We start from the raw sequence: 12,571 nt of genomic DNA on the forward strand, positions 1-12,571 counted from the left end.
AAAACCTCAGTCTTAAAGAACAGAACTTAAATCCATAGTTAGACAAAGCAATACATGACTGGGCACCCCTGTCATCAACAACAGACAATTTATACCATTTGGTCCTTTTAATGAACACTTTGGACTCCTATTTAAAACTATTCAGGGTCTTAAAATTGGTCTTGTACTATATAAAGGTTCTGAATTTTCAGAAATATTGCATATCTGCTTTCAAATGGGACCTGTTGTCCTTCTTTATGACTAGCTATCTTATTTACCTTTAAATGCAAGGCCAAAGTTGCTAAGCATAATGCTCAGGTGTTCTTAAACATTAATATGTGCATTCTGATCCTCGTAAGTACTTTCGAGAAATGTCCAGTCAGACACTTGCATTATTTTGAAGGAGATCTGGATGTCCCTTGTATCATTCTCATATACATCTGGGTAAGTCTCAGCTTTCTGGCTCTACTCTGGTTCTGGGAAAAAAATAAACACTAATTTACCTGTCACTTCAAATATTGAGGAAAGTTTGGTTTAAACTATATAGAGTTGCGATCATTTGGCAACTCCCACTTAGCTGTCACTTTATGTATGAAGACCAGGTTTCTTTGTCAAGTTGTAGGGTGTATGGGTTGAGACACAGTAGGCACGGGACTGTTCCAGCTTTAAACCAGGAATTCTTTCATACATTTTTACATCAAGAGTCATACTTTCACCAAAACAATCAAACAAACAAAAATACCCAGTATTTTCCAGAAAAATAGGTGAACCAGGCAGAAAAAAGAATGTTGAAGGGAACACTGAAAAGAGCACATTGCAACTGCCAGAAAATATGCTACTGTTCTTAGAGGAGGGCCAGCTGAACGCCACACTAGTTAGTTACTTCTTTGGTACAAGTTCTCTAACAAGTTTCCACCTCCTCCCATTTTTACAGCTGCATCCTACAAGACATTAAGACTGTGTGGTAGCACAACTGAGGGGAATAAGAATGTCCACCCTAATTAGCTAAAGTTCAATGAGGTATTTTCAAATACTCTCATGGATCTCAGTCCAAAAAACCCCAACCTGTCAAATATATGCATATATAGCTGCTGATCAAGTTCTAAATATTAAATTTAAAGCGAGATCATACTAAATCAAGGGAAGTGTCAAAACCGTTAAGTTGAAAAACTGGATGTTGATTTCTTACCATTGTGCAGCTTACCTGTGGACTTAATACCACATGAAACTGTGTCATTGTATGGAGGGAGCTGTGCAAAAAAAAGAAATGAAACTTATTTAAAGATAAAGCAACATTATTAGCATCTGATATCTGTTTCATTTGAGACATATGAATCCTTTAAAAATATCATTATTAAGGTTTGATTTTCTGAGAGTATGTCTTGAACTCATGCTTCTATATTTATCAAATCCCACACTGTAGCTTGAAGTGTCCTTGCAGATTACCACAATTACAGAAAGATAATCTTGGTGACACACCACAGGCTCATCAACTTCTCAAGCAATTCACCTCACAGCACCAGATCTTCCCTCACCTACGGTAACTCACCACAATTGTAAAATGAGGAACATAATTGTAACCACAATTGTAAAATGAGGAACATAAATGAGAAAAACTGAAGACAGACCAAACTACCTGTGAAAGGATGAAACCAAGTTTTGCAGAGAAAATCGCCACACCTAAATCTTTGACTCTCAACCCAGTGCAGCTACAGTTTTGCCCTTGAATCATTTCAGCTAAAGTGTATTCTTAATCACATTTAAAGAAAAAAAAACAAAACTTTTTGATCATCAGCCTAAGCATAATGTAACCACAGCATACAGTGGACTGTAAACATGTCTAATATAAACCACTGGCATCATTTTATGGACTCAGTGGTTGATAGAACCCCTTGGTATTGAGTAACTACAGGTGGGCAACTTCTAATCCCCCACATCTGTCCCCAAACTCACCCAGCAGCTGAAATTATAATGCTGTAACAAATATCAGAGACTTCTCCATTGAAGTCTTCAGTTCTCTAAAGCTAAAGATACTTAGAAATCATCTACTTAAAGCATTGTAGACAACAGTGCATTGGAAGTGGCAAGAAATACAATCTTAAAATTACATTAAATTGCATAAAAAGAGCACATACTGTAAAATCTATTTAAAAACCATAATACATCTTAATACATCAGGTTTGCAGGTCAAAAAAGATAATAAATGAGGCTCCAAGCCTTAACAACCTATTATTCCACATTAATATCGAACACAGATTCAATATAATTTTACAGTCAGAGCTAGAAACGTACTCTAAAAGTTTACAGTAAACAGTTTATTATGAAAGTGGTAATTCTTGTTTTTCTCTAATTCCAAGAGCTTAAGAAAAGACAAATTAAAAAAAATTTTAAAAAGTAGTCCAACTATTGGTCCCCTAGATATCAGCTTTCTGAGTTGACCTTTTTCATACAACTGGGTCATGAGAATCATCTTAGTCAAGAGGTGTCTGATAGAACATGTATTAAAAATGCCATGCAAGAGACATTCTAAACAGCTTTTAGCTTTAACAGTCTATAGGTAAGGGACTTCAGAAGGACACCATTATTGAGAGGTGCTGGGGCTCCCACAACTGGCACTGCCCCCAACAGAATGTATGTCAAACACCACTGCAGAATTACAATCTCAGTCAGCTGCTTGAATTTCACCCTATTATTTTTTTTTCAGACCACTCTTCTCTGAAATATCTGCACAGTGTAAAACTAATAAGGATAATTTTTATTTCATCATCCACATAATTAAAACATTGAACTGAACCAGATCAAGGACAAACTGAAAGAACATCGTTCAACACAGTTTTTTATTTTGGTACCTAACCAGTAAGTGGTACGCTTGAGACTGCTATAAAATGAAGTAAGACTGGTTCAAATGCTGTAGGTTCATGTTTCCTCAACATACTTTATGAGAGTAGCTTTATAGAAGTCAAGATATGACATTTTCCCCAATGCAAGCATTAGAATAGCTGATGTAGGACATTTAAGGTGACACTACCCAGGATGCCAACGTCATGCTGCTGCTGCAGTATTTAATGGTGGGAAAACAGCAATATTATCAGAAGAAACACACATTACCTCAAGATCTATTCTGCATTACTTCCCACCTAACAGGAAATATATATAAAGCTATTCCCTAAAGGCAAGTACAAGCTACCTATTTCTTTCTAAGTTTCCCCGACCCACCAGCCCACCCCATTCCCTTCACATGCACTTGTATTTAGTGGCGTGCTATACTAATTATACCTGTAAAATTAAGTTACAGGAAGTCAAATTAACAATGGTCATCAGATTTGTACAATGTGACAAAAGGATTTCCCCATCCACAGTTGAAGTGTTCACTTACTTTACATTGAGGGAGGACAGAAGCATGATTGAAATGTTTAAATAGAAAGGTTTGGAGGAAAAAACATGGAAACTGACCGAGAGGAAAATTACATTTCAAGTCTGGAGATTAGGACAATGGCATGATACTCTTCCCTACAAAGGAAAATGGCTTCTTCACTCTCTGCCAAGAACTACAGAGAACAAGAGTCTACAATATCATACCCCTTAAGTGAAAAAAAAGGGCAATCAAAGCTGAGATAACAGGGCTGGGTAACTCACTTTCAACAACCCCAGCTCTAGAAGATGACAAGCAGAAGGTGAAATAATTAATTTCTAAAAATTCACATACATGGAAAGAAGACTCCAATACCTTAATTTTGTAAATTAGCAATAATTTTTTTAAAAAGTATTGTGCTATTTCAAATATGCACCAAGAGATGTAGCTTTAAAATGTTATTTCTAATAGAAGTTTCAAGTAGATCTTACCTCAACAGAGCATCGTGGAGTCACAAAGAACTGATTAAATTCATCAGGGCTGAACTCCCCAAAAATGTACTAAAAATAAAAGAGAAGAATCTTTGTTAAAGAAGGTTTACATTCAACACAATTAATAAATTCATAGTAAAATTTATTAAGATACCAGCATTCAAAAAGATCTGTGTGTTGGGAGCCAGAAACTGCCCTCTTTGCATCCCAACTTTCATTTTAATTCCTTCCCAAGTTTTTTGCAAAGTACTTTACGCTCTAAAACTGTATACAATGTATTTTCCTTCAAATTCCTATTAAAGTATCCACAGCACAAGCTTCTAAAGTTACATCAGTTCATGTAAACCCTAAACACAAACTGGTTTACCTTCTAAAACAACACAGACACATACCCTCTACAACACAAAAAAAACCCCACTTACTGTACTGGAGTTCTGCTAAACTAACAAGTTAAGCAAGAGTAATGATACCACTACCTGGGTGCACAAGCAGTCCCACTGAACTGAAACTGCTGAGGTTTAGAAAAATATACAATATTTAAATAGTCATCAATTTTGGTACAGCTGCTCTTTGGAAGGTTGTTACTCTTGTGCCTGAGACTCTACATACTGAACCTAGGATGAAATGTCTTTTCTCCAACATTATCTTCCTGCATCCTTTTAGATATTTTATACATTCTAAACCAGAAATCTAGAAGTACCTAACCAGATTACAAAAAACCCTCATACTGAAATGAATATATATGGAATTTACAGAAAATGAAGCATTCTCAGTAAAAAAGGCCCAACATGTTGGCATTTCATAGCACCTGGAATGCGCAGTTCTACAAACTTGCGCCACCAGCTGTAATCAGCTGAACAGCATCTGAACATCCAGGACAGCAGAGAGATACTGGGACAGAAAGAGGCTGGACAAGGAGTTGAATAAACTGACAAAATAGACAAAAGGACTGGAAAATATCAGCAATAACAAATTTTTGGCATGTGGAAGGATATTCACATTAAGACTCACTAGGCATGAGTATTATGGCCATGGATAAAAGCAGGCTGGGTTGGTACAGGACTCTGATGGTCATTTAAGTCAATTCTTTGCCATCTTCCACCTTCCATCAGAAAACCAGGGCAGAAACCAGCTTTTCCATCAGTGTCATATCTTGCTCATGGCAAATCCTCAGCTTGGCTGCAACTAACATGACTGGGAGCTGAATCAGTCAAAAAAGTTCTTAAATTTTTAAAAATCGTCTCTAGTGAAGCACAGAGTGTCACAACAAGCCCTAGATGTGCTCATTCAACACAGTACTTTTTTTTTTCTTCACTTTAAGTGGTTTATTCCATTAAAACTCACACACTTGCTGTCTGCATGACTCATAGCCATCTACTTCCATAAATTTCAAAGCTTGTTTAAACTAAATTCCACAGCAACTACACAATGTCATTTTCTTACACTAAAAGTTATTTATAGACATATCACTTTCATGTGTGAAAAGAATTTAGTAATTTTAATGCCCTTCAGGGTTTTTAAACAAATATTAATATAATCTGGTTTGGTTGACAAACAATTCATACAGTCAAAACAAACTGGAACATCTGTGATAGAAACATCTGAAGCACAGTAAAGCAATTAATGCTTTAAATGACCTTCATATACCCATATAAACAGCTGTTAACTACCAACTGAGTCAGTACAACAGAACAGGATCACTAAATGCTACTGGCATGAACAGCTTCACAGTTCTTGGCACAGCACTTAAACTTGGCTTGTGCTCTCAATGTAACCAAGTCATTTTTATTCAGTAACACACCAGCTAGAATTTATCGTATTCCAAAAACATGCCTAAGAAAAACACACTTGCTGAATCGTAACTAAATTATGCTTTTGGGAGATATGTTTGATGCAGTAATGCAACAAAAATTTCAACTACAGACTATTAAAAGTTATATAAATCCAACCCTAATTTCTCCATATAATAAGTCTTTTCATTTAGGTGCATTTTTAACTGAGGTATCACAGGCCTGGTAGCTCTTTCCAAGCAAAAGAAAGCGCTACTTCTTAATTAGGGATCACAAGACAAAAGTTAAAGTGATCACTATCTTAATGGAAGAGTTTAACTATATAATGATGTATTCACATAGGGAAGTGTTGTGTCTATGCAATGGTTTCTTCATAATTTAAAACAACTTCTAACCCAAAAACTAATCCTGGTCAGACTATAGTGCAAAAAACCCTACCCCATTTCGTTCTGAAAAAACCCAGAATTTTATTTGATTTTTTGAAGCTTTAGCTAACAATGCTTTATACCTGCAAATACAAAAGAAACCAGCTAAAAGTTCCCTGCATAATAAACTGAGAAAAATATTGTTTCAAAGTAAATGTCTTAGGCTATATGACTGATGACATAAAAAACCTCCCCAACTTAACCGACCATCCTGTCCTCTGCCTTGTCTCTCGAGAAATATATTTCTGCCAGCTGCACACACAGCACCCTCTGCTAGCGCAACACCACTTTCTACCCTTTTTAAGGCACAACTACATGCTGAAGTGAAAAAGAACCAAGACATCACATCACTTGGACAAGAATCATGATCTCTACAAAAGAAGGATGCAGAGAGGGGAAAGAACCACTGGAAAGTGCCTGGTGCTGTGCTAATTATCTCTGGGTAAGAGCAGATTTCAGTTGTGAAACAGCTTCAGAAAGACATCACTGCAGTACTTACCCTGAACCATTAACTCAAATTTAAAAGGTTTTTCTGTAACTGAAATGCCTAAGTAGTATTTTCGAGCAAGAGAGTGCTAGGATTTCATAAAAGCACTATACCCCTGAACAAAATGGCCTTGTTATCAGATGAGATTTTGGGGTCCCAGCTTGTACACTTTAAATTATTCTACATAAATTCAAAAGCTTTAAAGTTAGGGAGTTTTTCAAACTGACAAAATCTAATACTTGAAACAACCAAGCAAAACTTTAATTACGTTATTTACACAGCTCCTACACAAGCCACTGACAATGAGCATTCATTTATCCCCCACTCTGTAAATAACATTTAAAACACAGAGCAGAGATACTCTCCCTTGTGTTAAAGCTTTGCCAAAGCTGTTTCTGTCTATTTCAATTCCAATTTTAATACTTTAAGGTGAGCATTTGTGTAAAAACAAACATATCCATTAGAACTACTTCAAATTGATCTCTTTAAATGTCAAACTCTAATCTGCCCTACACCACATCAGTTTGAAATTTGTGTGTACATCACAGTACTCTGAGGTTCAAATCACCAATAACAGACTGGGACTTCACCGCAGAACCTCCGAGGAAAAAGTGGGTTTCAGACACAGATACGGTCGGCCCTAACACAGGCTAGAGGTTGCGATATGCTTGAGGATAAGCTGATTGTCAAGATGTGTCAGAGCATCAACAGCCTCTTACTTCACAGTAACTACAACTGTACGTTACCTGAGCAAAGGATCAGCACGATTGCTACAACAATGCATATGAATGGACAGCTGGATTGGCCTAGTTAGCAAAATCCGTGCTTATTACCATCAATAATACATAAAGTATGTACAGCAAGATACGAAGCCAAAATACTTTAAAATATTACCAGTGAAAAGCTGAAGTTTAGCTAGAGCTCTACATTAATTTCAAGGCAACAAATAAACAACCAAGCAACCACAAAAACAAAAATGGAGCTTTCTCCAAGTAAAAATACTGTTTAGCATTTAACTACGTATTTCAAAAAGTTATTTTAATTTATATCCTCAGACAAACAAGCATTTGTTGAAATCATGCTCAATAGTAGTCAATGGTGTAAGTGGTAACCCGCAAAGTAGAGGAGGAATGATGCTTAGAAGAGAGAGCCCAGTCCTACGTCGACACTGGATTTGGACAAAAATACCTAACAGACCACCGGGGGGAAGTTTTGAACATTTCCATTGTAATGTTACTCCTAGACTTACTTTCAAAGATATATAATCCCTAAAAGGCTTAATTCCAAGTCAAATCTGATCTTTCCTTCTCAAACCATCTCTGCAACCTCCATGGAAGTTTTCTGTTCTGGTTCCTGGGAAGGGGCAGGAAACCTCCTCGCTTTTTCAGAGGCACACATTTCACTCTGCGTTTCTCCCACTACTCCCCAGATTGTTTAACTCTGCCGAGCAATCATTAACCTTGCATTAAGTGTATTCAAGGATCTCTCAAGATACCTCGGTCTGGTGAGCTTCATTTCTGCCATAGATTAAGAGCAATGTCAAAACAGGATCATATAAATTTCAACGCTCTTCCACTTGCAACTGGATAAGAAAAACAGATGGAAAATAATGGTCTTCTCTGAGGGGAAGGCATGTGGGAGGCTTAGGGAAAAAAAAACAAACCACCAAACACCACCGCGTACCTCTACTACCTTTCCACTTTCTCAGTGTTTCCAAATCTCTCCTTTGGGGTGCAAAAACAATATAATAAACTCAAAAGATACTGATGGATCTATTTCATTTTACAATTCAAGACTGTAACCCAACTTGACAATTTATCAGAGAGGTATGTTATTAAGCATATTAAAATTAACATTATTTTAACTGAGTAAACATATGCTAACATAGCAAAGCACTCCTCTTACACTGCATGATCAGAAATTGAGGTTTTTTCCATCTAATGTCTTCCATACAGAGGTTTAACAACCAATCACTTTACAAAGAAAATTATTCACAAAGGTTGGTTTCTACCCCTTTTTAAAATGCCACTTTCAAGATAATGAAGTGCTGAACTTCTGGATGTTTTCAGATGTGAATGCCACTCTTCCAGATGCTCACATCTATGAGACTGAGGATGAAAATAAAAGTAAACAGTGCTTGAATAAACCTTAAAAATGAGACAGCATTAGGTGGGATGGTACATCACATAGACAAAATCTCTCCTTTCAGATACTGACACTAACAGCAACTAGCACATAAATAAAAAAAAAAAAAAAAAAAAAAAAGCAAAGTTAAATATACTTTGTGCAATTCTAAAATGGTATCTCTTTTCACATGAAGCTGCTGATGGCATGGGTGCTCCAGTTTATAATTAACCTTTTTTATGTTACCAGTACTTCAGCTTTAATTTATTTGCCTTATTTCCACCCATCACGATTTTGCCATTAAAGTCTGAGGCCTGAATTCTAAACATTCTCATACAGCTTTGGAGAGTAGAAAAAAAAAATACTGAAAATGTTTGGAAGAACCAGATCAAACTGTAGTTCTCAACTCCTTCCTATGCAACTGAAAAGAGGATTTCAAAAGAGCTGCACCTTCGCCACCATCTCGAAGAACTTAAAACTGTAAGACTAGGCTATTATACAAATACTCTGCAGATGAGAAATTTTTTAAAAGTATATCACATTTGCAATATATTTTTCTATAATACAAGCAAGAATACTGAATGAATGAGATTATTGAAGCTGGTACAGCAGAAAGAACTCAAAGCCTGCATTTCCAAGACTCGTGTGCTGGTGTCACCAATTTTAGCATTTAGTCTGACATGCTATAAAGAATCAAATTGTCCTGTGTCAAGTACCTGCCTCCCAACATGAGTTACCTTTAAAATAAATACTCATGTTAAATACCAATCTTAGAACAACATCCCGAACGCTCCTGATCATCAGTCACTGGTGTTTCCAGTTGCAAGTTAATTTCTGTAATATAATTAATTACAATAGTATTACATATATCTGCACTCCAGCAGATTCTACACCACTTCGAACAAAACATTTCATCAATTACATCATATTTATATCTTCGAGATACTAACTGCATCTAGATTATAAAAGAAATTACATAAAACCAGTTAACCAAATACATCTACACAAGAAAATTTATTTTCTACCACACAGAAATAAGAATACTTTTATGTTCCTACTATAAGTCTGGTATCTATAAATGACCAAATGGTATCTTAACTACACAGATAAAAGCAGCAGCAACAGAACTAATCACAGAAGGAAGGGGAAGGAAGGCTCTCTGAAGACCCCCATAGGATTAAAATGCCTGACCTGCAAGCTCTTCCTGTGTCGACTGTTTTTTGCTGTGCTCTCTTTAACCACTTAAAAAATGAATGCTAATATTACCCTTCTGCCTGTAACGAGATCTCCACTGGCATTCCAGCCTGACAACACAAACACCCTTTCAGAGGATTACAAGGAGGAGGAGCACACGTTACACAGCTGCTTGTCCTAGAAAAATGCATCATCATCTTGGCATCACCTGTGCTACAAGAAAAGCCAGGAAAATGAAGTGTCAACTTCTGCTTTCAACAAGCATTAACGTGGCTTTCATCTAATAACCAACAGCTTCAGATCTTCCAGTCAAATTAGTTTAAGCTGCGAATACTCCCACTTCAACAGCTCCCACTTCAACAGCTTTTCCACAAACGAGTTAAAAATACAGCTTTTACTTAATGATGGCAAGGAGTAATTCTGTATCTAAGCAGAAGGCCTAACAAGTCAAAACTAGTTCACACATAAATTGAAATGATGTTTATGTTTATGTATACCATAAGCTACACAATCTTTCTCACTGAGCTACTTCTATGAAACAAACTTATTCTTAAAGCTATCAGAACAGGCTGGAGTAGTGGAAGAAAATGAACCATTCAAAAGCCTGTTTTCTGGCAAGGAATAAAGGGCACATGCATATGACTGCACTTGGTTTTTATTAGCAGAGAAAATGCTATTACATTAGTCATCCCAGCAGCAAATATGGTACTTCTCCCTCATCCTTCTCTCCTATTTTGTCAAGGTTTATATATATTTTTTTTTCTGGAAAGTGTAGGGAAAGACAACTTTCCCCGAGGTTCTCCTTCCTTTTGAGCTGAAATCCATCGAGTTAGTACATAGATGATTACTTTACTTGCTACAATAAGGCTTTCTGAACTTCCAAATCCCAGGAGACTTATTGCTAAAATGCTTATAAAAACACATACAAAATTGTGAGACTGAAAAACAGGTTTGTTGGTTTGGTTTTACATTCTGAATTTGCAAACAACAACCCACAACCAGGGGCTATGAAGACCACTGGTCATCTAATTACAGCCGTACCACAGCCTAAGTGGTAGTATTTTAAGCAAACCAGTTTCTGAAAAAAATCCTGTGTTGATATATCCTCTTTACAGAAAAATAAATAAAAATGCATGGAAATGAAGCTGTACTTTAAGGCAGAGCAGTTGCATATTAAAGCTTTTAACAGTTGAAAGGGCAAGGAATCATGAGCAAACTCTCAGTATAGTTTAGAGTCCTTTATCTCTGGCCTGCAGCTTAAAACTAGAACATTAACAAACCTACATAGTGCTTGGAGAAAGATCAGAGATAGGTAAATGTAGGTCAGCTAAACCCATGAGTCAGTACAACTCTGTCTGCCCACCATTTAAGCAATCAAAGGCTCAAAAATATAACGTATGACTGTACCTTCCCCCTTTTCCAGTTCAGGGTTTCTTGGATGTTATTACAGAATCCTTACAGCTAAAGAAAGTTAGGGATTTTCCACACATTTTACATTAATTAATCTGAGGGGAATTTATTCCATTATGCAAAAAGAAAAATAATTTTAAAAATTTGTTTTCTAATCAGAGGAAAAAGCCAGACTACTGGCTAGTATGAAAGTAGAAGTTGCTGAAATTTCAGTTGCGACCACAGAGTTATTGGAAGAGCGGGTTTAATGAATAAAAGACCCCTAGAGCCTGAACCTACCATGGAGGCACAATGTGGATCAGAACAGTTTATCATGAAGATATAACTAAAATATTCACCAAAGTAGAGCAGGTTGTGCTCTTTCATCATTATTCTTTTTCATCAATTACATAACATATTTCAAATAAAAGCAACACACCAAACAATAACAATACCCCCAAAACACCAGTCAATTTCTTATACCCAAACACATTCTGTTTATGTATTCTCTTCATTCTACTCCCAAAAATGAGGTGCTTGTTGGCATTCCTCCATTTCAAACAAACAGCAGCTGCCACAAGTGCAACTAGCCCAAGGAGGCTGTCTATAAACTGCTGACTGTAATTAGTAGTGTGGGGGAAAGGGAGTGGAAGAATAAAAACCAAGCCCTCATCTTACATAGACACCATTGCATTTATAAGCATGGCGTATCTTCCCCAACTGCGGAAAGACACTTATCTTCTGGTCTGCCCCAGGAAAAGAACTCTGCTGTCTCACATTTAAAGCTTTCCCCAAGTGGTGTTCCAAAAAAACAAACCAAAAAAGGCATAATTTTATTTTGTAAATAATAATAGTATAAAGAGGCCAATGCAGCTGTATCACCTATATTTGATCATAAAGCAATGATCCAGTGACAGAAGAATTGTGTCTACATTTTATACACCTTTTAATTTGCATCCTATGAGAGAGCATCAGGTATTCTTTCTAAGAAAGTATCTTTTTCTCATACCTTCCCCTGGAATTCAAGGTAAAAACATACATTCACACATTATACAGACAAGCTGCAGTGAAGAGCAGTCACTGTGGGACTAGAGCAGGAATACCTGGAAAGTGCCCTCCAAACAGAAAGCAAGAGGGAAGATAACAACTGCATTGTCAGAGATGATTACATCAAATTGTAGCTCTTTGGAGAGCACAAGATGGAATTTCTGACATCTTTACACCAGCAGCTCCACCACTACAAGCCCACAGAACATCTGCCAGTGATTCAGAGAAGTAACATTTTCCAATATATTTTCTTGCGATGTTAACTCAAAAGTCAAACAAAAATACTTTCCCAT

At 36.6% G+C, this 12,571-nt stretch overlaps 1 protein-coding gene across 2 annotated transcripts in view; it reads right to left on the minus strand.

The window, feature by feature from the left end:
- The window catches only part of USP10 (ubiquitin specific peptidase 10), a 46,518-nt gene that overhangs the window by 22,914 nt on the left and 11,033 nt on the right, over nt 1–12,571 (minus strand). Inside the window, exons 2-3 of one of the 2 annotated variants that reach the window (XM_082063155.1) lie at nt 3,823–3,891; nt 1,184–1,229 (exon numbers count right to left, since the gene is read on the minus strand). In XM_082063155.1, the coding sequence (XP_081919281.1) occupies nt 1,184–1,229; nt 3,823–3,891 (115 nt within the window). Of the gene's footprint in view, nt 1–1,168; nt 1,230–3,822; nt 3,892–12,571 lie in introns of both variants that reach the window. The other variant, XM_082063154.1, reaches the window with a different exon arrangement.

Source organism: Streptopelia decaocto, assembly GCF_964273445.1.
Source record: "Streptopelia decaocto genome assembly, chromosome: 11".
NCBI classification, from domain to species: Eukaryota; Metazoa; Chordata; class Aves; order Columbiformes; family Columbidae; genus Streptopelia; species Streptopelia decaocto.